General features: G+C 36.0%; 1 protein-coding gene across 1 annotated transcript in view; it reads left to right on the forward strand.

Annotated features, from left to right (window-relative positions):
- The window catches only part of Stacl (SH3 and cysteine-rich domain-containing protein), a 263,899-nt gene that overhangs the window by 70,347 nt on the left and 167,201 nt on the right, over positions 1–26,351 (forward strand). The window contains exon 5 of the mRNA XM_074095440.1: positions 5,602–5,710. Within this exon, the coding sequence (XP_073951541.1) occupies positions 5,602–5,710 (109 nt within the window). The remainder of the gene's footprint in view (positions 1–5,601; positions 5,711–26,351) is intronic.

A 26,351-nucleotide genomic window follows, 5' to 3' on the forward strand; every position in this document is an offset into this window, starting at 1 on the left:
AACAAATATACCACCATCTTCACAAGCTTTTTATTTATAATTTAGTAAGATGCTACGGTACAATCTAACAAGTTTAACCCTAAAATATGTACAACAAGCACTCGTGAACTGTAACAACGCTCGAACCCAGAGTCGCCCTAAGTATTCTCTCAACTCGACATCGTAAATCCCGACACTTGCTTGCATAATGCCATAATGCTGCTTGCATAATATATGAGAGGAAACGAAAAAAAGGGAAAAAACTCACCAATTTCATATTCAATTTACTGGGCATGCGGATATGGTATAATTTTTCGATAACCGTGCAACAGCCGTGGTGTTTATCCAAGATTTATTAAAAATGTTAAATTAATATCGCAAATTGTTTGGGACATTGAAATATTTGATTAAAATTCACGAATGGGATGGAAATATTAATAAAAATCTCGGGTCTGTTAACAGCAATTGAAATTAAAAGCAACGAGACGACTAAATAGGTACTTCAAATTCAATTCCTCCTTGAGGCATTTGCGATTATGATTTGCGTTCCTTGTTAATTAATACCTGAAAAGAAAGAGAGAAAACAATATATTTATTTGGTCAAAAATTCACATAAAATTATCTGTTAACGCATTCACTTTCGGGGTGTTTTTTTAACTTCCTCCAGGCTAGATTTAGTGCGTCAAACGCAAAAAATAAACTCGTAGGTACTTGACTTTCACCTATAGCCTTAAGTGGCTGCATAGTGATTAATGATGCCTGTAAAGAATAATATTATTTATTTTTATGCCGATCATTACTTAAATATAAACAAGCGTTCATATTGATTCATAGTCATATACAGCTACGTTATAATAAATAATAATAAATATCACGGGACAATTCATACCAATTGACATAGTCTTAAAGTAAGCTTAGCACAGCTTGTGTTATGGGTACTAAGCAATGGATAAATATAATTATATAGATAGATACATACCTTAATACATATTAAACACCCAAGACCCGAGAACAAGCATTCGTATTATTCATACAAATATCTGCCCCGACACGGGAATCGAACCCGGGACCTCAAGCTTCGTAGTCAGGTTCTCTAACCACTAGGCCATGAAATTAGACTAACATTGAAGGCACTGGACGAAGTTCTCAAAATGTAAGATAATAAATATCACTGAGCACTTGACACCAATTGACCTAGTCCTAAAGCAAACAAATCTTGGGTTATGGGTACTAAGTTAGGCATCAGATAATCAAATCATACTTAAATAAACAGATTAAACACCCAAGACTCGAGACTATGATCGAACCCGGGATCTCAAGTTTCGTATCAGGTGTTCTCTAACCACTTGGCTATTCGGCCATTGTTCACGTATGAACTCTATTATGAATTCAAAAAAACATCGTGAAAGTCAGAAAACCGCTTCATGCGTTCAAGAAATTGAATGCGTTATATTCTGCGGAAACCAAGTTAAGAAGTTCAGGTGGCAGTCATAAAGGCACTTGTCCCACCGGCACCGCCGACGATGAGCGAGAAGCGATTAGAGCTAGTTACTAGAAACAAGTGGGCGAGCAGCGAGAAGCAAGTGTAGTTTTGTCGCTATATTGTATTCCGATCCAATTTATGACAAGCGTAAACAAAGACGCCATTAACCCGACCATAGACATTTAGTGATGTGAAAACCTAGAACCTATTGCAAAATAATAAATGTGTTCACGAAATCGATTATTTATTAATTGAAGAGATCAATGTATTTTTGTTTATTTCATTATTTACAATACTTGATTTAATTCCAAATACTGTTTATTCAATTAAAAAAGCAATAACTATTTTTAATTTTAAGGAAAGTAAATAAAAATCGCTTATTCATCCGCGCATTCATCGATTTTTAAAATGTCAAATTTTCCACCATCTCTACGCTAGTCTATGCTACTACAGATTATACACATGTTTCAATCAAGAAATAACGTCAGATTTTGATGTTTTTTTTTTCAAATGAGAAATAAATATTGAAATCAAGTGAATTTTAGTGAAAAAAGTGATTAGACATCTAGTTAAAAGACACGAATTATAGATATGTGTTATTGATTCGATCCAGTGGGTGTTTATACAAGAATTTTGCTGAAATCGGTCTGTTTACACTTTTAATAAATTGGATAGGCATAACGTATAGACTGTAAGCGAGTATTCGAGTTCGAGTGAGACGGGCGATTAATCGCACCACTCGCTTGAGCGAGGCGGCCGCCAAGCTAACATCGCTGAGCGAGTATTGCTGAGCTAGTTTTATAGCTCAGCGAGTTTTATAGCTCTTCTCGCTGCGACAAAAAAGTGAAGTGAGATTTCCCGCCGGCAGTGTGAATAGCCAGCGATCAACTGTTAACATTTGTGTCTCTTTTACTTACACAGGATCTATATCTTTTGTCCGTTTTTAGAGCAAGAAAATAGTCGATAGCCAATCGCTTCCTCGCTGGCGGTGAGACATCTGCCTAAGGTAAACTTGGCCAGTGCCCGGATCATTATTAGTGAAGAAATATTCCCTCAAACTTTTACTGGCTGCGATCATTAAGCCAGGGGCTTTGAGGCTTCCGCTCAATGTACATTACGTACTAATTACGATATCAGTTTTAAGTTTATGGTATAACTTTTAACAAACGTTGAAAGTTGTAAATTCGAGTTTATATTCTGATACGAGTAGGTACATTTCGATGAAGGTAGAACTAATCAAGGGTTTTTTTTGTATCTTTTGGTATCTTTTTTATGCAACTTCGGTGATAGATATCATTATTTGTCATAATTTCATAACGTAATTATGCTTTGCAATTTAATTTCGTTAAATATATAAAAAAATACATTGCCCTATTCAATACTAAATAATTCATGCACTTGGATGAGGTAAAATAATAATTATCTAATTAAAACTAATATTGTCTAAACGAATATTATACTATTTATATCAAAAGAGAAAAGATTTGACTTTCTGTTTGTTTCTTTCTTTGTAATGCATAGATTCTACAACTAGACTTACATGAAAAATAAATAATTTGGAATTAATATTTGATTATGATTAACTAACATAGTATTATAAGTCAACCTTGTTACTAACAAATTATGGATTTAATTGTCTGAAATAAATGATTTTTATTTCATTTATTTATTTTTTTAAAACTTTCAAAAGGACGTAGAATTTTTAAACCCAGAAAATTGCAGAGTTAAAGCGCGCTCAATATACGAATTATTCGCAGACGAAGTGGCACGCAACAGCTAGTACATTTCTTCTCTACTACTCACCTTAGTTATAGGCGTGTGCGAGTCGGGCTCGCACGCCGAGGGTTCCGAACACATTCATAGGTATGTAAGTAAACGGGAATCGTGTCTTGAAGATATTTCTGGCTTTTTCCGAGTGATGTACGCAGTGTGGGGTCAGATTATATTGGTAATTGATATTTACAGACAGACATAAAAAATCAAGATCTTTAAGACTTTTCTAGTTGATTGTGTCATAATAACTACCTTCATACCAAATTTCAAGATTCTGAGTTCAAGGGAAGTACCCTGTAGGTTTTGATTCCCTTGCGAGTTTCGAAAATCTGCAGAAATTTGCAGCATAAACGGCTGCATCTTTTGATTGCGTTGGCTTAGAATTTAGTTTTATAACAGCTCCAAGGGACAGTAGACCTCAGTATTTGATATAAATTTCAGCTTGATACCTCCACGCGTTCCCGAGAAAAAGGGTCTTGACAGACAGACAGACGGACAAAAAGTGATCCTATAAGGGTTCCGTTTTTTCCTTTTGAGGTACGGAACCCTAAAAAGAACTATATCGTTATTTCGCACGAGTCAATACTTCAAAAGAATTAAGTATTGGAGTGAAAATAATACTAATTAAGTTACAATCTACCGCTCAGTGTGTCATGTTTGATGTTGATCCAATCACAACTTCATCCCTTTCATAGGATATTCAATTACCAGGGTCTGATTTCAAAACGTGTCAATATTTATCAAGCTAGAGGAAATGGTAAATAATATTATTACTTATAGTATGAATACTTTTAGTTTATTAATAGCCATCGATAAAGGATTTCTCAGGTATAATTGTTTACTTAAAACTATTATAAGGTATTATGATTGCTTGTTATTCAACGAAGCGTGAAGAGTGGCTCCGAAGCGGTAACGTTTCGTGTGCTCTGCCTACCCCATTTGGGCATACAGGCGTGATGGTTGTATGTGTGTGCGTGTGTGTGTGTGTTATTCAACGAGTAGTTTCCAGAAAATATGATCCCATCAAAACATAAATTTAATGTGAAATGAGAGCCAAGTTCAATATTACGAGTATGATATATGTTTCCACCACAGATGGGCGAGGATGTGTAGCGAGGAATGTGTTTTTCATAAACCAATAGAAATACTTTCTTTACCTCGCCTCGCTCCTCGCAGCTGTTTCCACTAGAGATGTGCTGTGCTAGGATAGGTAAATGAAGCGTTTCTATTGGTACATGAAATACTCATTTCTCGCAACACATCCTCGCACATCTTTGGTGGAAACACAGCCTAAATGTTTATCGATTTAGGTAATTATTTAATGGATTGACTGCAAGCCCAGCTATTATATAAAATAAAGCAAATATTTTTCACCGGTGCAAGAATAATTCAATGAAAAAAATATGTATCAATCAGTTAACTTGATAGACTCAGGTGCTGGGAACTTTGCGGAAGTCTGTCGAATGCTTACCCCACTATCGATAAAACGATCTAGATTTTAGGGTTGAGTAGACTTAGTGAAAATGACAAAAACTGAACTCTTGTAGTTTCATCGTACCCGCCCGTCCATCCGTCCGTATGTTAGTAGGCATTTTACTCAAAAACTACACGTATATTGATGAAATTTTAGGTATAGTTACGTGCCTTATGATGACCGTTACTTAGTTTGGGTGTTAAAAAACAAAAATATTTTTTAGAGGGGGTAACACTCTATACATGTACGTACATAATAACAGCATCTAATACAATAAGCAATTTTTTTTAAACTTGCTAAGCATTCAAAGTCAAAGTCAAAATATCTTTATTCAATTTAGGCTATAACAAGCACTTATGAATGTCAAAAAAAATCTACCACCGGTTCGGAAAAACCTCTACTGAGAAGAATCCGGCAAGAAACTCAACGAGGTATATATATTATTTTTTTAAAACAGATTTACAATATTATTAAATGATATGTATACATCACAAGTATTTAACACAACTTTATTTTTAACACAGTAGGTTCGCTATTTGAAGGGATCGCTAATGCTGATCGGTATTATTTCCAAATATCCCTGTTCATGCATATAATCATTAACTTTATAATACGCCTTTGATATTAATGTCTTCTTGACAATAGATCTGAATTTTGTATCCGTTTCATTTATAATATTTTTTGGAATTTTATTATAAAAACGTATGCAATTTCCCAGAAAAGACTTTTTGGTTTTAGCCAGTCTGTACGATGGAACTTTAATCTTCCCTGTGTTTCTAGTAGCCTTTGGCTTATCGACGTTAGTGGGAAAATCACATATGTTCTTCCTAACATACGTGATTATTTCAAAAACATAGCATTTATAACATATAACATATTGTTTTTTTTTCAGTGGCTGACTTCACGACGCAACTCTCACAAATCTACGATAGACACTCGTCGGAGCTTCAAGTTCTCGTCGCTAATTTCCGGAAAAAAAGCAGTGAACTGAGAAAAGAAAGGTAAGTAATTTTTTAACAGTTTTTAAGAAATATTTAGCAAAAATGTCTTAGTACTCTGACTCATTTATGTCCTAGTGACGACCGGTTAGCCTAGTACCTAAACATTCATTAATAAAAGAAAATTTAATCAAAAAAACTTACTTCTCAAGGCAATCAAAGATACAGGACGTACCTAAGTATAATACATTTCAAGATTAACTGCGTGTCCTCCAGTGACCTTATCCGGCCTTCGCAAAAAACCTTTTTTTCCCATCTTTGTATCAAATCTATCATCTCCTTGTTACAAACCCGTCTAATAGTTGATGCTGACGCATTATTGGTATCGAGTATATAAGAAATATAAAGAACAAAAGAAATTACTCCTTATAGTTTTTCTATATTTATAAATACGTATGTTTAATGCATGTATGTGTGTTCGTTATAGTCTTTCACTCTAAAATGCTGTATAGGATTGGTTGAAATGTGATGCGCATAATATCAATCGAGATATCGAGAATAATACCTACTATGGTATGTACCATCAGCCAAATAAGTGGTCTATCAATTTTTAAGCAAGTTCCTATTTGTCGCTAAAGTCGAACTTTCAAGTTGACAGACACGTGTATTGGCATTATTGTTTGATGACATGCAAACAATTATCATAGCTTTAGGGTGGTAGACTAATGTGGCTGATGGTACCTACCTACATTTATAAAATCCCGAGATTTCAATTTAAATACCAGAAAAAATTAATTCATACCCAGCTAAGTCCTGGATAAAGGCTAAATACAATATAAATGTGCCACCTATTGCCAGTAGTAAGAGGAATCTGTTACGGTGGAAAGGAATCACACTTACCGATCATATTATGTTTTAATATTAAATTACAATACACAAAGGGCACAACGTACATACATGTATTACACAAACACGCAAAACATCAGATTAAGAAGTAAAACGAAAACTATAAAAAATAGACAATAAAAGTATAGAAGGTGTTAAAAGGGTTATCTGTCGCCATACAGTATTCACATCAGATTTAAAACAACTAAGTTAGAAGGTGTTAAAAGGGTTATCTGTCGCCAACAGTTTCAACTAATTCAGTTTAAGGCTTTCGGTTATCAAAGTATTTAGCATCGTTTTGTATCAAACAAAATGAAAAACCTCAACAATCCTACAATGTATCACGAGCTTTTAATGAATGGTAGTTGTGGGAGGCAAAGACCCATTCAGGACGGTATCTCGTAAAGACACTAAATGAGAACGCCAATTTGTCTTCATTGTGAAGATTTTCTTGTCAGTGAACTGCTCCCTTCTGGTTCCTTTTAACAACTTGTATTCCCCGAATATATTTTAAACAGTTCGTTGAAAATTACGCTGCGGTTGCTGTCTGTGAACTAAAGTTGAAGGTTAAGCTGGTTTTTTTGCAATTTCGTAAAAGTTTGAATGTTTCTAATTTACAAGCCATTAAAGTCACCAATTCTTTCGTAAATTTGTAGAAAGATGAATGATGGGGAATCAAAATAAGTGGCGAAAACTTTAAACGTTTTCATGTGTTGACATTTTTATTAATAGTAGATACTCAATCGTGGGTACTTATGAAAGATATTATACACCACAGTTTCGTTGCTTGACATCTTTTGTTTTATTAGTTTTTTCAGATTTTTCACATTCATATGTGAGAGACTTTCCTATGTAAAGTCCTCACCGGCCTCTTGATAACGCAGTAATTTTACCCTTTTCACCGGACTTACTTAAGATCTTTTGAAATAAAACCCTAAGGAAAAAATCCTTTTCAGGCCCGTATGAATGCCATTACCTACATCACCAATGCTGTCAGGATTTTCTACATTTTCACGCCAACCCGGAATGACAAATTACCTGAATAGGCACAATCTTAATCTTAATCATACCACTTTCTATGTCCCTCCTGAGACCACTCAGGGTCATCTCGACGATTAATTTTGTCTCACAGCATTTTATTCTTAGTTTTAGCAAAGTTAACCGTTCCTTAAGTTTTTGATCATTGATACTAATTACCAAATGTCACTCAGTGTTCAAAAGTTGTCACGAAAAATAAGGTCGCACTAGTATTTAGTGAGGCCTTCGTCATCATGACCAGCACTGGCACTAGGGTAGAGCAAAAGGAACAGTTACTCTAGCCGCCACATGTTTCCTGTGTAAAATAAAATTATGATGGCGCCTTTTGAGAGACAAGGAAGCCGTGTAGACAATCTCGTTATTCTCGCTCTACCTTGATCAAGGGCTAGAGCTGGCGATGATCATCTTGGCTTATAAACATCCACTCCCACTAATACTATAAATGCGAATGTGAGTACGCCAAAGCACGAATAATCTTTGCGCAGCTGCGACCCGTAAGACAATCAAATGACGGAAACTAACATGAAGGGTCAAGCTCAAAATATTCCGGTCCATGGTAAAAACTGTATTCCTTTACGGGTGAGAAGGCCAAGATATCTCGCATGAACTTCAAGTCTTAGTGATTCGTTGCCCTCGCAATATAGGTACATACTTGATATTATGTTCTCGCCCGAGAGAACATCAACGAAGTACCAATCGACCAGCAGATCAAACGGCGCAAATGAACCTGGAGACCAGACCCTCCAAAGGGATCTCAATCATATACCAAGGCAAGCATTAGACTGGAACCTTTAAGGAAAATGCAAACGTGGTTATCCAAAAAAATCCTCAAGCGAAGGCCATTGGCAAGACGCATTCACCATCTCTTTCTGCCTTCGCCCTATACCGTGTGACAGAAAGAAGTGGTGAAAACGATCGTGATTCCGAGTGCGTTAGACAATAATGCCTCTGGATAGGAGAGAAATCAAACGCGTCACTAAGACAAAACGGGATGACGACGCACTGTGGATGCTTCATCTAGGGAAAATAAGATCAGTAAGTCAAGAATATTATGAGGATGCGTATTTATGTTGTTTAAAAAATCTACCGATTGTGATAAAATTAACATTGAGATACTTTGAGATCGTAAGAAGGACATTGGAGACTTTTTACCCCGAAATATTGTACCTTATGGTGCGCGCGGGCGCACGATAAACGAATTCTTTCTAGACAAAATCGCTGGCAACAAATAGTAAACAGGTATGTTTCGCTTTTGAAAATAAAATACTATAAATTCTACAACTACAATAGAGTTAATTCCGATAAACGTATTCGTCGCGTACGCTCCAATAAGTTGAAGTAATACGTTTATCCTTCGTGTCATCCCAACTGTGTTCCGGTTTCCTTTGCAAAAAGTTTATTGAATTGAACGGACTGTCGTGTTCGTATTATATCTTTTTCGAGTATTCAGTGAATCAAAACAATCGTTACCTCGTAAGTTTATGTTTAACCAAATGAGATTTTTGAAAATGAGAAATGAAGTGTTTGCATCAAGAGACTCCGTTTTAGGGTGAAAGAGTAACATACTGGGTGTGGCCTGTAATACGAGCAAAAAATTAAAACATAGATAGATCCTCCTCGTCAAACTAAACAACATTAACTCCGCGACTTTTAAAAATAATGGAGTCTTTGAATCTTCCTTTTTTCATACAAATTAAATACTGCTATTAATGTACGCCACCCTAGAACACAACTGACGTCGCCTGTCACGCTACAAACATCAAGCATTTTGCTTTACAACTTCGTGCTTTACAATTTTGTTTTCGAATAAACTTAAGTGTAAGTTTATTTAAAAGATTTTTGAAAATGAGAAATGAAGTGTTTGCATCAATCCGTTTTAGGGTGAAAGAGTAACATACTGGGTGTGGCCTGTAATACGAGCAAAAAATTAAAACATAGATAGATCCTCCTCGTCAAACTAAACAACATTAATTCCGCGACTTTTAAAAATAAAGGAGTCTTTGAATCTTCCTTTTTTCATACAAATTAAATACTGCTATTAATGTACGCCACCCTAGAACACAACTATTACAGCTTTCTAGCATTGATAGTCCCTGAGCAAAGCCGCGGACGGACGGACAGACAGACAGACATGGCGAAACTATAAGGGTTCCGTTTTTGCCATTTTGGCACCGGAACCCTATAAACTAACTATTTCTAAAAATCGCTGAACTAATGTTGTTCAGTTCGACGAGTATGATCTATGTCTTAATGATTTGCTCATATTACAGGCCACACCCGGTAGAATACGAGTAATTAATAACATACGGCCCACAGCCGGGCATAGGCCCCTTCTCAAAATGAGATGACTTTGGGCTATAATTTCCATGCGGACCTAGTAGTAGTCCGTATTGGTGAGTTCACATTCACCATTGAATAGTTCCTCTCATTATTTCTCAATATTTCTTTATTTGTCCTTTACCGAAAAGCTAGCAATTTTTAAAAGTAAATCTCAATATATATTTTCGCACATAAATTCCTAAAAGAGAAGTGATGGGAGGGTATGCAGTACTGGTGCTGTCGAGTAAGGCGCGAGCTGCAGCTCTCAACTAAGAACTAGTTCTCAGCTAGGAACTGCAGCTATCTAGGAGCTGCAGCTCTCAACTAAGTTCCTACTGTAGTTCTCAGCTAGAAACTGCAGCTATTCCGACATTGACCCGCTCCACGAGTAGGTATGTTAATTTTGGCAGCCTAGATAAAACTTCAAATCAACCTGCAGTAAGTAGTACCGATCCCACTAAAGTACAACAGTTTTGTTATCATCCTGTCGTCTTTTCTAAGTCATTTTTACAGATATTATACGATGCGATAGAACAAAGTTTATAGTTCGGATTTATCCCGACCCAAGGACTCAAACAAAATGCTTGCCTACTCGGCTCGCCATAAAAAGTAGGTTTTGATGCAATCGCCTCTCGGTGGAAAGCAATTTATAGTTAACTGGAGCTAAGAAATGTTTGTTCAGTTATCGTTAAGAACATTTTTCTCAACAATGTAGTTATTGGATCAACATCATAAGTGGTAGTAAGTAATACATGTAATAATAATCGACATAATAAGAAGTAGCAACGGACTAAGCATTCTGTAGAATGAACGATTTTTTTTTCAATAATATACTTACCAAAACATATAAATATAAAAGTCATTTTTTTCAGGTCATTTTTGTAACCCATATTTTTACATAAATAAGTATAAATAAAATCAAATCAAATTAAATTAAATTACCTACATTATTTAAATAATTGTCAAAACGTTTAGATACTATATTCTTAAACATAAGTACCTAACTGATACGTATGGTAAAAGGAACTAAATCACGTACCAGAGTTCAAACTTTTCAGTACAAATTTGATGTTGATATTCTATACATTTATTTGCCAATAATAACATCATGAAATGAACTATAAAAAGGTTCCATCCTATTACTGTAAGGACTGACGGTCCTTAATGTCTAAAAGAGCCTTATTTAAAGAAAATCACTTTCACTTGCACTTACTTTTTATTTAACTTTCTCGAATACATCGATCTGAATAATACGTTGATTGCCCTGGATCGACTGCCCAAATTCTTTTTTGTTTCATATGTTCGAATCTTGATTCATTCAAACATCAAAATATGAACATAACAAATGTATAATGTTTTAAACTTTCGTGATTTTCACTCATAGTTATGTATAATAAAAATAACTCCTCTTCTACTCGTGAACACGGCCACTGTAATGTGGTCGAAACGTCGAGATAAATATTAGGTTTGTGTATGTTTGTTAGCGTGATAAGTCCCGTTTGTGTTAATTCAACTATACATCATGTAGGCTGCCAGTCTTATCCTGCAGTACCTACGCATTTTTGTTTCTTCACCTGTACCGTATTGTCCGTCTCACTGGTTATATAATTCAAATCCAATTTCATTCTTTAAATTTCATTTAGGCACTATTTTTACAGACTCTTCCATTTCCTATCAAATTCTCGTCCATCTTGAAACTTCGAATCGCTGGAAGTTACAGTGATATCTTTACTTATTCAGAAGCTGCGGGTAAAATCTCTGTAGAACAAAAGTGGAGAAACAACTTTTACTAAGATAACTTGAAATCTCTTTTAAATTGAATTTAAGATTCTTGGAAAAACTTAACTTATTTAAGGCTAATATAACATATGACATATGCTAATATGACCTACGTCTTCAACTAAATATGAAATATAAGTATTATTTTAGACATTAAGCACTAAAAAGGTGAAGGTGAAGGGGGTAAGGTGGTAGGACCTTGTGCAAGGTCCGCCCGGATTGCTACCCCCATCTTGCTCGCTAATCCTGCCGTGAAGCAGCAGTGCTTGCACTGTTGTGTTTCGGCGTGGAGAGTAAGACAGCCGGTGAAATTACTGGCACTTGAGGTATCCCATCTTAGCCCTCTAGGTTGCAACGCAGACCCACTTGCTCGTTTGCCATCCAGTCAAATAAAAATTAAAATAAAATAAATAAATAAACACCTACCTAAGTCATAATATAACATACATTTCATAAAAAATATAAATTTGTTATGTTTATTAAAACTATTTACGAACAAACACATCAAATTAATCCTACTTATATTATAAATGCGAAAGTTTGTGTTTGTGTGTGTGTATGTTTGCTACTCCTTTACGCTAAAACGGAATGAAATTTGGTACGTAGATAGCTGGAAGTCTGGAATAACATAAAGGGTACTTTTTATCCCGATATTCCCACGGTATAGGGATAAAATCTTGAAAATGCTACCGCTGGGTTTAGAGTCTTGAAATTTTGGACAGTTGTTTTTAATACAACCTCAATAAAGACCACGATAGAAATTTTGGAAATTCCCGGGGGAATTTCGTAACATCCCGGAATTCCGATTGTAACTACCAGATCGAATAGTTTACGCGTGCGAAGCCGCGGGTAAACGCTAGTATCATAATATACAATATAGAATAATTAATTAATCAAAAAAAATAGTAGCAGAAAAAGATCAACCACGGTTATTTTATTACTATGTTTTTATTTAAAAACATTATGTATCTACCCAAATCCAATTCTAGCCAACATAGCAAAATCTTCGTCCGATATATCGTGCTCAATACGATAATGTTTGAACAAAGTACCGGCTTATTCTTACAGTCCTGATTCTTTAAGCTCGTTTTGTAGTACCTATCAAAGAAGTGAGAAAATATTGTAAGAGTCAATATATTTTACTGTGCGTAGTCTGTTAATAGTAGTTTGTAAATGTGTACATACATAATATTATACATAAGAATATAATAATTAGTAATAAACCAAGCAGTCTTCTCAAAATTTAAGAAGGTATGAGCCACTTCTTCCTCATGCCTTTCCTGAACGACCCCATGAAGGGAGATTGCCTGATAGAGGTCGATATACGCTTGCACATGTTTAGAGGGGCGTTAAAGATATTTGAGTTCAAGTCTCTTCGTTTTCATTTATACCATTGGTCAAGCGAATTGGCACTCAAAACAATATTGGCTTGAAATTTTTAAAACAGTCAATGTTAATAATGGAGTGAAGTTTTACATATTTTTGAGAAGAGGTTATTTATTAAGTATCATCTAAATCTTAAGTTATGACTTCGTGAACAATTTTAGTGGCTATAAAAAAATCTACTGTCTCGTTTATTCTGTATTCCTAGTACGAAGCAAACCCTTAGCGGCATATAATACGCAGGATAGTACGGAATTACTCTGTTAAATGTGTTCCTAAGCTAAAAAGATCACGACTACCAAATGTTTTATTCAACAGAAGTTGTTAGTAATGGTTCTTTGACGAAGGTAAGTAACCTTTAAGAACCGATTTGGGTAATGCTTCCCAAATTTATCCTGTAATCAAGTATACTAACTTAATTGTGGTTTCTTTCGGGTTCTGCTTCCATTTGGATGTATTCCAAAATACGTTCCAATATTTATAACAAATTAATGTTAAGAAATATTCTAGTATTGTTATTCGGGTTTCAATTTACTACACCACAGCCTTGATATTCATTCTACCTGTTTTAATATAGTAAATGGAGGGTTTTTGTCAGAAAAACGTTTTTGCCGTATTGCGAAAATGGAAATAGCCTTGCTTTTAAAATATTAAGTATCTTCGCTCACACTTTATTCTAGTACAGTCAACGTCATAAATAAGTGATCACTTTTGTACCTTGTCACTTTAATGTTATGTTTGATAAGCCATACGAAATTGTGTAACGACTGAAAGCGACAAGGTACAGAAATGATCACTTATTTATGACGTTGACTGTACGCCGTGTAAACATTTAAATTGCTAACATTTTTTTAAAGCAGCTGGTGTCAGCAAACTTCGAAATGCTTTCTTCATCGGTTCAGAAGGAAAGATTTTTAATAGAGACAGAAAACAAGCCTTCCATCCTTGTTTAGTGAGACTGAGACTAATATAGGTACACGAAACTTTGATGGGTAGAATAGTTCCAACATGGTATTACCATGCATTCACAAAAATCTATTTAACGCTACAATGCTGGCAATTCTTTAAAACACGGTCTAAATCAATTAATCCTTGCTGGCTGACTTTGTAACTCGTGGTAAAATATGATCATGAAAATTTCTTTGGGGTCATTTAGACAAAAAAACCTTACTTGCTTGAATCTCCCGATGCAAATAAATCTATTATATTTGTTGCTATATCAACCAACATGATTGCATGTGTATGTGTGAGTTTGTAATCTAGGCAATGTTTTATTATCTATCTACGTAAGTACAAAACGATGACGCACAACAACAATTTCATCAACATAACCATTCAAAACAAAAAGTAGTCGTAGGGCTATATTCCAAAATAAAAGAAAACCTAATCCTTTAAATTTGCATTTACAAGGATTTCCTCGTTTTACCAGCTTGCGCTAGGCCAGTTGTTTTTGTTTTAAGTAAGAAAACACGAATGGCATGTTGCAGGTCGGCGACTCGTGCCCTGCATTATGGATGAGGTCGAGTCCTGAATTCGGGCAGCACTGCTGAAATATTGTTTGCCTATTAGATTTACCAAACATATCCAATAGTCATCGATGTAATTACTTAATTGCTTATAATAACGGCTATCGGGAATGGAAAATGCTCGAATCGAAGAAACAGATTCTTTCTAAAAATAGTCCCGCATATTAGTTATTTTCTTGTCAATGCAATTAAATAAGTATTATTATATTATAATTCAAGTCATAAAACATTAAGAAAGAAAAACGTTGCTTTTACAACCATATCTTGCAGTAATGTAAAATGTAACAATGTTAAGAAGATAATTGGCAGAAGCCATTTGGAAAGACATCAGATTACAGCTATGTGGCGAAACACAAAAAGCTTTCTACTAAAGCAAAACCCCTTTCCTCGGGAGCATTGCAACCCGAAGAGTAAGTTGGAAGGTTCTATTTTCAGCAAGGGATAAACCTTCAGAACAATTTAATAAAGTTCCAGTGGGATTTTTGTTTTGGCGGCTAAAATTAAATGAGCACGTTCTGTGAATTAATTACATCTTCAACTTGAATTTATCTTACCTTTTAGGATAAAAGCGTTCCGTAGCTCTTCGATATGAAATATTGTCTTAAAAGTTTTTACATTTAAAGAAGAATTTATCCGAATAATTTAGTGTGTAAACAAATAAAGCAAACTTTCAGCCAGTAAATTTTCAAGTTACAAACTGATGTTAATATCGGGTTATAAGATAAGATTACCGTGGAACTGCCGGGTACAATAAAGATTTCATATTAAGCTTCTAACAGGGCATTGCAACTGCAATCTTTCCGATACTGTTCTATTCTGATGATCGTTAATAATCAGAAGCTCACTCGCTACTCTTCTTAAGATTTTCTACTTAAAAAAAACTACTCACCTACTTATAGTCCGTCTGATGATGTGATGACACATCTTGTGAGGGACGTATAAAGGTATAAAATGTAAATTATTGCGAAACGGTTTACTACGCGAATATAAACGTGAGAAAATGAAAAGACATTACTCAATCGACAAGACTTGTGCCAGACTGACAAGTCCTGTGCCAGAGAGCACCCCTGCACTGTGTATGGCCTAAAAAGGTTTTAGTGCGCGAACATGCTCCCGGCCTTGAAATGCGGAGAATTTCAATGAGTATGAGGTGCGGTGAGGTATGATGCGGTGCGGTGCGGTGAAATAGAAAAATGAAACGTTCTAATCTACTGTGAAGGTAGAGGATACAATTTTACGACAGGACGCTTAAATGATCCTTTCGCAGTTCTTATCATGGCTACACGAACCACGTTATCAGACCCTGGATAGACATCTGTCACAACACCCAAGGGCCAGTGAAGCGGGGGAACATTGTCATCACCTACAACCGTCCCTACTTTGATGGGATGGTCTTGGGTATACCATTTATTTCTGACTTGCAACGTGTGCAGGTATTTCAGCCCTCGTTAGACAAATCAGTAGCGGATAAAACACTGGAGCGGTGTACACATTAAAAAATGCGCGGGAAATTAAATTTCTACGTGCTGATCCGAAGATATGGCACTTAGCGGTAGCGTCAATGAGTATACACGCTGTAAAATAAATTATAATTGCGAGCGGTGGATTTACTAAAGTAAAATAACACAAAATAAAGCCATTTAAGAAAAAGAGCGGTATATTTAATAATTAATATATGCGGCGAATTAAAAGCTAAGTATATTAAAATATGCGGGTAAATTATTTTAATCTAAGTTGAGCAAATTATTCTGCTGTACTATTCAGCTTGAACAATTGCGGTTAAAGTATTGGATTTGCATTCAGACAACTTATCAAATTCTGTGGGACAGATTTTTTGAATAGTCCATGCAGTAGGCGGGCTTCGTAACCAAGAAGGTCCGTTCCACCACAAATCATGAGATATTAATTGTGATGGTAGCATACCGCGAGACAAACAATCACTAGGGTTGTCAACTCCGGAAACGTGATAGAAGTTTTGTGATGCAACATTTTCTTGACATTGAGCAACACGATTGCTAACAAAAATGGACCATCTATGAGGAGATGATTTAATCCATGAAAGAGCAATTGTTGAGTCTGTGAAAGCATATATCCCTGCAATCGGAATACGAGTAAAGTATGTGTCCTGAACAGTTTTGATCAATTTGGACATTAAGAGAGCGGCACATAGCTCTAAACGAGCAAGTGTAGTTATTTTTGCGGGAGACACTTTTGACTTTGAGCAGAGTAGCCTCACAGTGACATAACCGGCTGGGTCTGTAACATGCAAGTAAATGACACATCCATAGCCATTGAGACTGGCATCTGAAAATCCAACAATGTTGACCGTACAGTCAGCAGAAACGCCAATGTGACGCGGAATTTTTAATGTTGACAGCATCGGAAATTCTTGCACTAGCATAGAGTAGCATTTGATTATATGCTCAGGGGTGTGTCATCCCAGTCGATCTTGCAAAGCCAAAGTTCTTTAATTAATAATTTGGCGTATAATACAACGGGAGCTACTAAGCCAAGAACATCAAACAAGCGAGCTACAGTGGATAGAATTATTCGCTTGGTGCACTTCCCACCAGCAGGCGGAGACGTAGTTATAAAGAAAGTGTCACTTGTGGGTTTCCATGACAACCCTAACACCTTTGCAATATTTTGCTTGTCGTTAAAATTGACAGAAGCACGGTGTGAGTCGGGAAGACTATCTAATAGTGCAGAAGAATTACTTGACCATTTGACTAAGTCAAATGCGCCAGACTTGAATAGCGCGATTAATTCTTGCGATAAACGCATTGCGGTTTCATCATTAATACATGAATGGACTAGATCATCCATGTAAAGCTGAGAGCTTGCCACTCTTGCAGCATCAGGAAGGCGGTGACTTTCGTCTGAGCATAACTGTTTGACAGTACGCATAGCCATAAAAGGGCTCGACTTGAGTCCGAAAGGGACGCGGGTAAATTGGAAGCTGCGGATTGGTTCGCTTTCAGAAAAGCGAAATAATATTTTGACAAATTTGAAGTCATGCGGAGGCAAACAAATTTGCATATACATTTGTTTAATATCAGACGTCATAGCTACTGGAAATAAACGAAAGTTCAGTAAAAGCAAAAATAAATCAGCCTGTAGATTAGGACCAGTGTGCAATATGTCATTAAGTGACATACCTGAATGAGTCTTAGCACTGGCATCGAGAACGACCCTAACAGGAGACGTTACTTTTTCCGGGCGGATGACAGCATGATGAGGGATATAGTAACCATCATCAGTAAGTTCAGACTCGGGTATTTCGGTTAGATAACCATTCTGCATATATTCTGAGATGACTTTATTATAGGAATCGCAAAGAGTAGGCATTTGCTTGAACTTCTTCTCCAAGTAAAGCAGACGACGGTGAGCAACAGAACGAGAATTCCCCAGTTCTGAAGAATCTTTACAGAAAGGTAAGGCCACAGTGTATCTACCTTCCTCATTGCGGGACACAGACGTTGTGTATAAATTTTCACATTTAGTCTCTTCTGGACTTAAATGACGTTTGAATGGGATTTCTTCTAATTCCCAAAATTGATTTAGGCTCGACTCGAGGTCATTGAGCACGTGAGCGGTGAAAGAATTAGCGTTACTAGGGTCAGACTTACAAGGATAGTCACCCATTAGAACATAACCGAAGGCGGTTAAAAAAGCGGGAGGAGCACAAGTGCCGGAATCTACCCTATTCCCCAAATAAATATACGGGAATAACTGGACACCGAGCACTACATCAATGCAGCCTGGAATGTTCCATGTGAGGTCTGCGAGCGGTATATTATTAAGGTAAGCCATGTCATGTTCATTATATTCAATAAAATGCGAGGGCAATTGGTCGGTTATACAATCTACCACTAAAGCGTGTATGTAGTATTTATTATTTGGATATATGCGGGATTCAATATTAAAGTAAACATATCCGTGAATTGGTCTTGAAGTTAAACCAACACCCTTTATATAGGAATTAGTCAGCGGTATAATGGGTAAATTTAGTGACTTACAGCAATCGAGCGTTATTAAATTATTTTGAGATCCACTATCAATGAGGCATCTAATAATCATTTTACTATCGCTATTTTTTTGTTTAGCGTAAACTTGAGCGGTTGACAGAAGTATAGTCGAATTCGGTTTTGACTCTACTTTCAGAGAAACTGAAGCGTTTGCGGGGTTATATACCGGCAGTGTAGTCGGTACGTTATGTGACGGCGACGTGATTTGATTACTGTCAGGCGGCGGATGAGTACAGGAGCAAGCGGCTGCGGGCGGCGCGGGGTCGCGTCCTATGCTCGCAGCATCAGCTGCTGGCTGCGCGGGAGCGGCACGGCAGGCTGCGCGCGTGGGCACGCTGCACCAGACGAGGCGGTCGGCGCATGCGCGGTAGACGAAGATGAAGCGTTTGTATACAACTGTGTAGATTTAACATACGCTTTTGCGGGTAAAGACTTTTGCGGTTGAGAATTATTATTGTTATTGCCAAAGTGTAACAACGTATGGTGACGTTTTTGACAAAACTTACAAGTGCTACGTGAGCTGCAATTGAGTAGAGTATGTGACATGCTTAAACAGTTTACACAGCCACGGTTGTTTTTAATAAAGTCGAATCTAGCTTGTGGTGAAACCATATTTTTGAATTTGGAACAATTATATAACTGTACGTGATCATTATTATTGCACAATACACAGGTTTTGTTATTTGCGGAGCTGGAAGAAGGAACATCGTTGCTAGCTACAAACGCTTTGTAAGTAGTACGCGCGGGTTGAGCCGGTGTATTGGCAGCGGGTTTATTAGCGGTTCGCGGAGTATTCATTGAAGGATTATTGCCTGACCGTTCTAGAATTTTCACTTGACTCTGCATAAATGTGACATATTGCTCGTACGAAGGAATAGTTACGTCACGCACAGACATTTCAAAACTTTGTAAAGTCTGTTGGTCAGTTTTTCGCAAAGCACACTGCAGGAAAAAGAAATCTGAGAGATCAGGAATGTCCAATTGTTTTAGAGCGGCCACAGTCGCGGAATATCTTTCAATGAAACTGTTAAGACTGCTGGGCGAATTCGAACTTGGTTTAATGTCCAAGATGTTATTAAGGTAGTATGTACCCAAGGCGCGTTTATCCTGGTATTTATTTACTAGACTATCCCAAATAATGGAATAAGTCTCTCCTGTGGGTACCAAACCTGCGGTTATATTTAAAGCGCTATGGGTCAATTTGCCCATGAGGTACTGTACGCGTTGCGAGTCAGTAAGCTGGTCATTGTTATGAATATTTGATTTAAAGGACTCATAGAATATGGGCCAGTTTTCAGTCCTACCATCAAAGGAGGGAAGGTCGATAGGCGGTAGCTTAATATTTGGACCTTTAACTTGCGGCGCGGGTGCAGAAGGCGAACTCGTTTGCGGGGCGGTTATTTTAGAAATATTAGCACGAGTGCGCTTGATGCGGGCGTATAAGTTCTCAAATGTATCCAGAGTCTCATAGTCTGGTTCATGTTTAGGATCAAGAGACATTGAAATAACATTTATTTCGTCTAATATTTTTTCGAAATTTACTCGAAAATCATCGATCGTCTCGGATTCTGCCATGAAATTCTCGTTACTGCGGGAATCGAACGTAGAGACATTTTTCGACAGATCCAACAAATGTGAGAAACGGCGTAAAATTCGTTCCTCTTTGGTTTTCAAAATGGAAAATTTCGAATCGAAAAATGATTTTTCTAAAAATAGTCCCGCAAATTATTATTTTCTTGTCAAAATTAAATGAGTATAAGATTATAATTAGTCATAAAAATTAAGAAAGAAAATTGCTTTTAGAACCATATCTTGCCTAATGTAAAAGCGAAAATGTTGAATAATTGGCAGAGCCGGGAAGAATCAATTCGTAGGGGAAAGCAAAAAGGTTCTGTAAGCAAAATTTCCTGGGTGGCATTGCAACCCGAGTAAGCGCGCTATTCAAATGGAATTTCCAACAATTTAGAAGCACTCACCTGGTTAGGGCTCCGGCGGCTATGATTAAATGAGGGGGTCTTGTGATGCGGAGTCGAAGGAATCTTCTTATTTTGGCGATGCGGTTTATATGAATATAAAAGTTTTTACATTTAAAAAGAATTTATCCGAATAACTTAGTGTGTAAACAAACAAGCAAACTTTGCCAGAGAGTTACAAACTGCACTGTGTATGGCCTAAAAAGGTTTGGAACTGCGCGAACAGATTTCATATTAAGCTTCTAACAGGGCATTGCAACTGCAATCTTTCCGATACTGTTCTATTCTGATGATCGTTAATAATCAGAAGCTCACTCGCTACTCTTCTTAAGATTTTCTACTTAAAAAAAAACTAGTACAATTACTTCATAGTCCGTCTGTTTTCCTGTTGAGACACATTTTCTCAGGAACGTATAAAGGTATAAAATGTAAATTATTGTAAAACATTATGGACTACGTTTTCTTTAAACTGTAAGAAAATGACGTATAAGACATTACTCAATCAAAAATGTGATATTTTATAAGAGCCGTGGGAATCCAAACATGTAGGGTAGTAGTTCCCTATGGCACAGGTTAACGAAATTTCACAAAATGAAAGGCCACAATTGCAAATGAAGAAACAAGGTCCAAAATTTACTGATAGAAATAGCATGAAGTAAAACTTATTTTGTGCTAGCTTTTTTCTTACGTTTCACAAAATAAACCAGTAAATTTCGCAAGTAGATTGAGCTTGTGTCATTCGACCATTCGACGCAACGAAATAGACAGTTGTGATATTTACCCTTCTTATCGCGGTACGTTCGTCAAATTCTGGATCTATTTTATGTCTGGCAAAGTACACATAAACCAAAGTGCCATTAACGCATCACAACATAATCTTGGTTGACAATCGTGACGTATGCGGCCTCGGCACTGTTCAATGACAGGGGCCAGGCTTTGGCACTCGCCCAGATCGGTGACGTTAAGAACGATGCTGCGATGGAGAGGTGTTCATTTCCTGATAATTTTATTTGTTTAATTTAGTTATTTGCTACATAAAAATAAGTCATTTATTAAATAGAAAATTTACAATGTTATATTATACACATTACCTAATAAACTAAAGATAAATCCTGACTAAATAAAACAAAAATGTCACAATGTGTTGCTACATTAGAATTTTTATGTATAAAAAATTAATCCGGGAAATCAAAATTAAGGCCACATAATATAAGATGATTATTATAGAAAACGAATCGGACGATGTAGGGTTTTGTTGTTCATATAGTTTGGCTAATGAAAGCTGAACCCAGCTATTATTTGAGCGGCAACATTATTCAAATGTCAGGGGCAAACTGACCAAAAAGTATAAGAAAACAGACACAATTAGCTTCTACTATTATCTATTTTGTGAGTTGTTGAGTTTAGTATGTACTTGCGTGTGTAAAAATAGAGTTTTTTGGAAATTTACTGTTGAAACATGGGCAAAACAATCAAAAGTGGTGAGCCACAGATTATTTTAACCATGATAAGCAAATTCGAACAAAAACAAGCAGAGGGAACCCTTGTTCAAACAGAAACAAGTGTGTTTAGATGCGGTGACCGAATTTGTAGGTTAGTAGGCATGGCAATATATTTTGATACTAATATCCCTTTCAGAACTGGTCAATACAATTTTGTGGTTCCTAAGATTCACGTTTCGCAAAAATATTTATATTAACCTTTTTATGTTGAACATATAGTTTTAAATAAATACTTATTTTTCAATAGGCATGCGATAGACAGAGAAGCATAAAGTAGGCACAATTGTTATGCCTAACTGTACGGCAGAGAAGCTCCAGTAAGTACTTGTACTATTACTTATTTTATGGTGATACCTGGTGATACCATCTGCAATTTTTTTAAATTTGCCGCAGTTTTGCAATTTCATCTTTCATTAGCAAGACTCTAAACACTCTTCTTTCTCTTTGAACCAGGTTTCCCTCTCTGCTTGTTTTGGTTCGAATTTGCTTAATCATGGTTAAAATAATCTGTGGCACACCACTTTTGATTGTTTCGCCCATGTTTCAGCAGTATTTTTTTTAAACTCTACTTTAACACACGAAGGGACTAAACACAATAAGTCACAGAATAGATAATATTAAGTACAAGCTCAAGTGGCTGTTTTCTTATACTCTTTGGTCTGTTTGTCATTTTGTGAATTCTATTTTGGTCATTAAAATTAAATGAGGTGAGTAAAATTTATTCAAAAAGTGTGTTTTATTTTCGTTATGTCAGGGTTTGTTAACTTCATGTTTAGTTGTACTTTTAGTTGTAAAACGAAAAGATAAAGCTATCTTATTGGTTTCTTTGAATAAAAGTAAAATTATATAATTGTTCTTATATCGCTAGTAATAAATTTAATATCGTTTTCAGATCAAAATGAGTATCATTGTGAAGGTACGGGTTTTGTGAGTCATAATCACTCAATATAAAATTTCAACCACAAACCGTTTCATAAGTAAAATTGTTGCTGGACATGTCCGAGATGTAGAGGAATTAAGAACAAAACAGGGACAGTGTTCAATAATTCAAGCTCGCATCATAACACAAACATCTATGAACATCTATTACTAAAATTAGGTAGTTAAAGTCTATACAAATTGCTTTGTTAATGACAGATTCATATGAGTATGACAGATGACAGAGCCAGAACTATTTTTACTTTTGGCCAGCATAAGCGCTGCGATAGATTTCATTACCCCCACCTAGTACTTCGCACCCTCCCAATAGCGGGAAATCTCGAATCGCTTTATTAAATAAATTATGGCAATATAAAAAAACATACCATCAATGAGCTTAATTTATATTTATACTGGTTTTAGTTCTTTACAATTTAAATGCTTTATCATATAAATACACATAAGAAAACAACCAAATATCAAACAGTAAATAACAAATGACAAAACCAAAGATCAAAAAGTCGCAAGAAAGTAACCAGCGACCGTTTACAGAAACCGATTATGAAAACCAGAATATTAGCAAATACAGAAAAGTGCAGAACCAATCACAATAAAAACATATAAAAAAGCATAAAAAAATAAAATCATGACACAAAATCATCAACATACAGGAACTTAGTATCGAAAAAAACCTACTTTTATGCAGCAATAACTTTTATCACGCAAATATTTGGGACTACCTGCTATAGTAAAAGTTTTAAACTTAAAATAAGCTATCCAGTGACATATCGCTTGACCTTATTGGTCTTATACCCTCCTTTGCACGAACACCTAACCTCTACACATCGACACTAGTTTTCGCAAGGCACAAGTAGGAATCAAGACAAACCACGTAACTAGCGGTCCACCTTAACAGCAAAACAAACTGATCCTAAACCAACCGACTAAGGTATCGCATACGTTCTAACGATTCACCACAAGGGCAATTGAATGAACCCTGCTCCAGATTTATTGCACAGGCCATATTCCCTTTACCTTTGACTCATTGAGTGCCTGATCAATAACCACTCCAAACAGTAACTTGAGGCATTGGGGAAACTTGCGAATTTATACTCCCAGGCGATCTCAAGTTCAACCGAAACGACTGATAGGTATGGAGGCTTTGGGAAATCGTTTATAATTCGCTCTAGTATTGACCATAAGTTTCGCGTAATGCTCTTGGGTACTGTGTGACTTTATGGTGTATCCTTATATCCCATTTACCATTTCGACGCTCGCGCGGGTGCTTTTCTGGCGCAAAAGTGACATCGCTATTCAGCGTGGTAATGGGGCAAGTGTGATGGGCACTTTTGTGCCCGGGCCAACTCGAGGGGGCTTTTTGACTCCACTTAAAGAATTTTTTAACTGACATAGACAATGATATTTTATTATTATTTTAACTTCATTTATGATTTTATTTGTTCGTGTAGTATGCATTTAATTTAATTTGACATTTGGTATTAGTTAATTAATTATTTCATTTTAAATTTTGATTGTGATGTTAATTCTTGTTTTCACTTATTAATATGAGATACTAAATTTTTCTTTTGAAAGATTATTGATTAGTAACTGAATAAAAATGTTGTGAAATAATTCCAATGTAATGTTGGTAATACTGCATTTATTCAAGACTAGCTTTTGCCCGCGACTTCGCCCGCATGGGAACATTGGAAAGTTTTTAATTTATTGAGGGTACCTATTCTGCCAATAATAGAACATAGAAACTTCTACGGTTTATGAAAAAATAACATATTTTAATACATTGCTTTATAGGTATCTCAACAAATTTTTTTTGTTCTTCCATTTTTTGGTCAAACATAAATATTTTGCGGGTAGCCACATTTTAGTAATACGACGTGTATTCTACCCTGCCAACACAAAAGGACTAATTCTTCATAGTGAACTCTTGACATCTTACGTCCTTTATTGTAAGTTAAGGAGGGTAGGATTATAATTAAGACGGCATTCTTACTAAGCATAGCTACACATATTTCCGATAAATATACTTATAGTAAATTTGTTTGGACGAACTTTCATCCCCATATTTTGAAGTATGAAAATGTCGAAATGTGAAAAGAGCCGGAACAAATGTTTTTTAGGGTTCCGTACCTCAAAAGGAACTTTGCTGTCCGTCCATCCGTCTGTCTGTCAAGACCCTTTATCCCGTAAACGCGTGGAGTATGAATCGAGTTGAAATTAAAACCCTAAACTCAGGTCAATAGTCCCGGAAGCTGTGAAAAAATTGAACTTCTAAGTTAACGTCATCAAAAGCTACAGTCATGAAAAAGGTGTTTCGATACAAATCTCCTTAACAGAAAAAGTTATAGGGTACTCCCGGCTGTCCTAGAAACTTGGAATTTTGTATAAAAGTAGCTCTATTAGCAATTATTTCCCCTTATAGCAAAATAAATAAGAAAAATCTGAAAATCATAATTTTTCATTTCTGACTGTCTATATCAATAAGCCATCTAAAATTACCCCACCTTGCGTACAATTTGCTTATAAGCTTAAAATAGGCTCTGCTAACACTGAATATTCATAAATACCTACGTACGGAACCCTTGATGCGCGAGTCCAAGTCGAATTGAACCGATTTTTTTTAGTTCTAATCGAAAACTTAAACACAAAGATTCTTTGATTTATTTGTGATAATGACGACGTTCCATATAAATTTTCATCCCCTATTTCATCCCCTCGCAGGTCAAATTTTCAAACACGCTTGATCAATATCTATTTTTTTTTAAGTGCCCAAATGCCAAGTTTCATAAAGAACAATCGATTTGTCTTCGACAATGACGACCTTCATGTAAACTTTCATCCCCTATTTCACCCCCACACAGGAAGAATTTTAAAAATCTACTATTTTATTCGAAATACTTGCACAAGTGCTTACATTTCGGGGTTATTTTTAAAAGCTTTTCTTTAGCTTGCCCTGTTTGTTTATGTATAATATATTTATTGTTTGTTTGGGTCAAATCTTGGAAGCTAAATTTGACCCACTTCCAGTGGTCCGATCGACTTGAAATTTGGCATACTTATGTAAATTTGGTGACAATACAATAATCTGGTAGTGACATCTTGGTGGTCCTGCCAGGAACGTCTCTGCAGGAGGGAACTCCTCAATAGTTAATAGTACCGACTTGAAATTTGGTACAGGCAGATATGTAGTTTAAATGACAATGCAAGTACAATCAACAAAAAGTACATTCGGCAAAAAAGCTAATATTAAAAATGAAATGCTTAACAAAAACTTATTACAAGCATTAAGTATATTTATTTGCAGTGTAATGTAACTATGTTTGCTCGGGTGGAAT

The sequence above is a fragment of the Choristoneura fumiferana genome, chromosome 12 (assembly GCF_025370935.1).
Source record: "Choristoneura fumiferana chromosome 12, NRCan_CFum_1, whole genome shotgun sequence".
Taxonomy (NCBI): Eukaryota; Metazoa; Arthropoda; class Insecta; order Lepidoptera; family Tortricidae; genus Choristoneura; species Choristoneura fumiferana.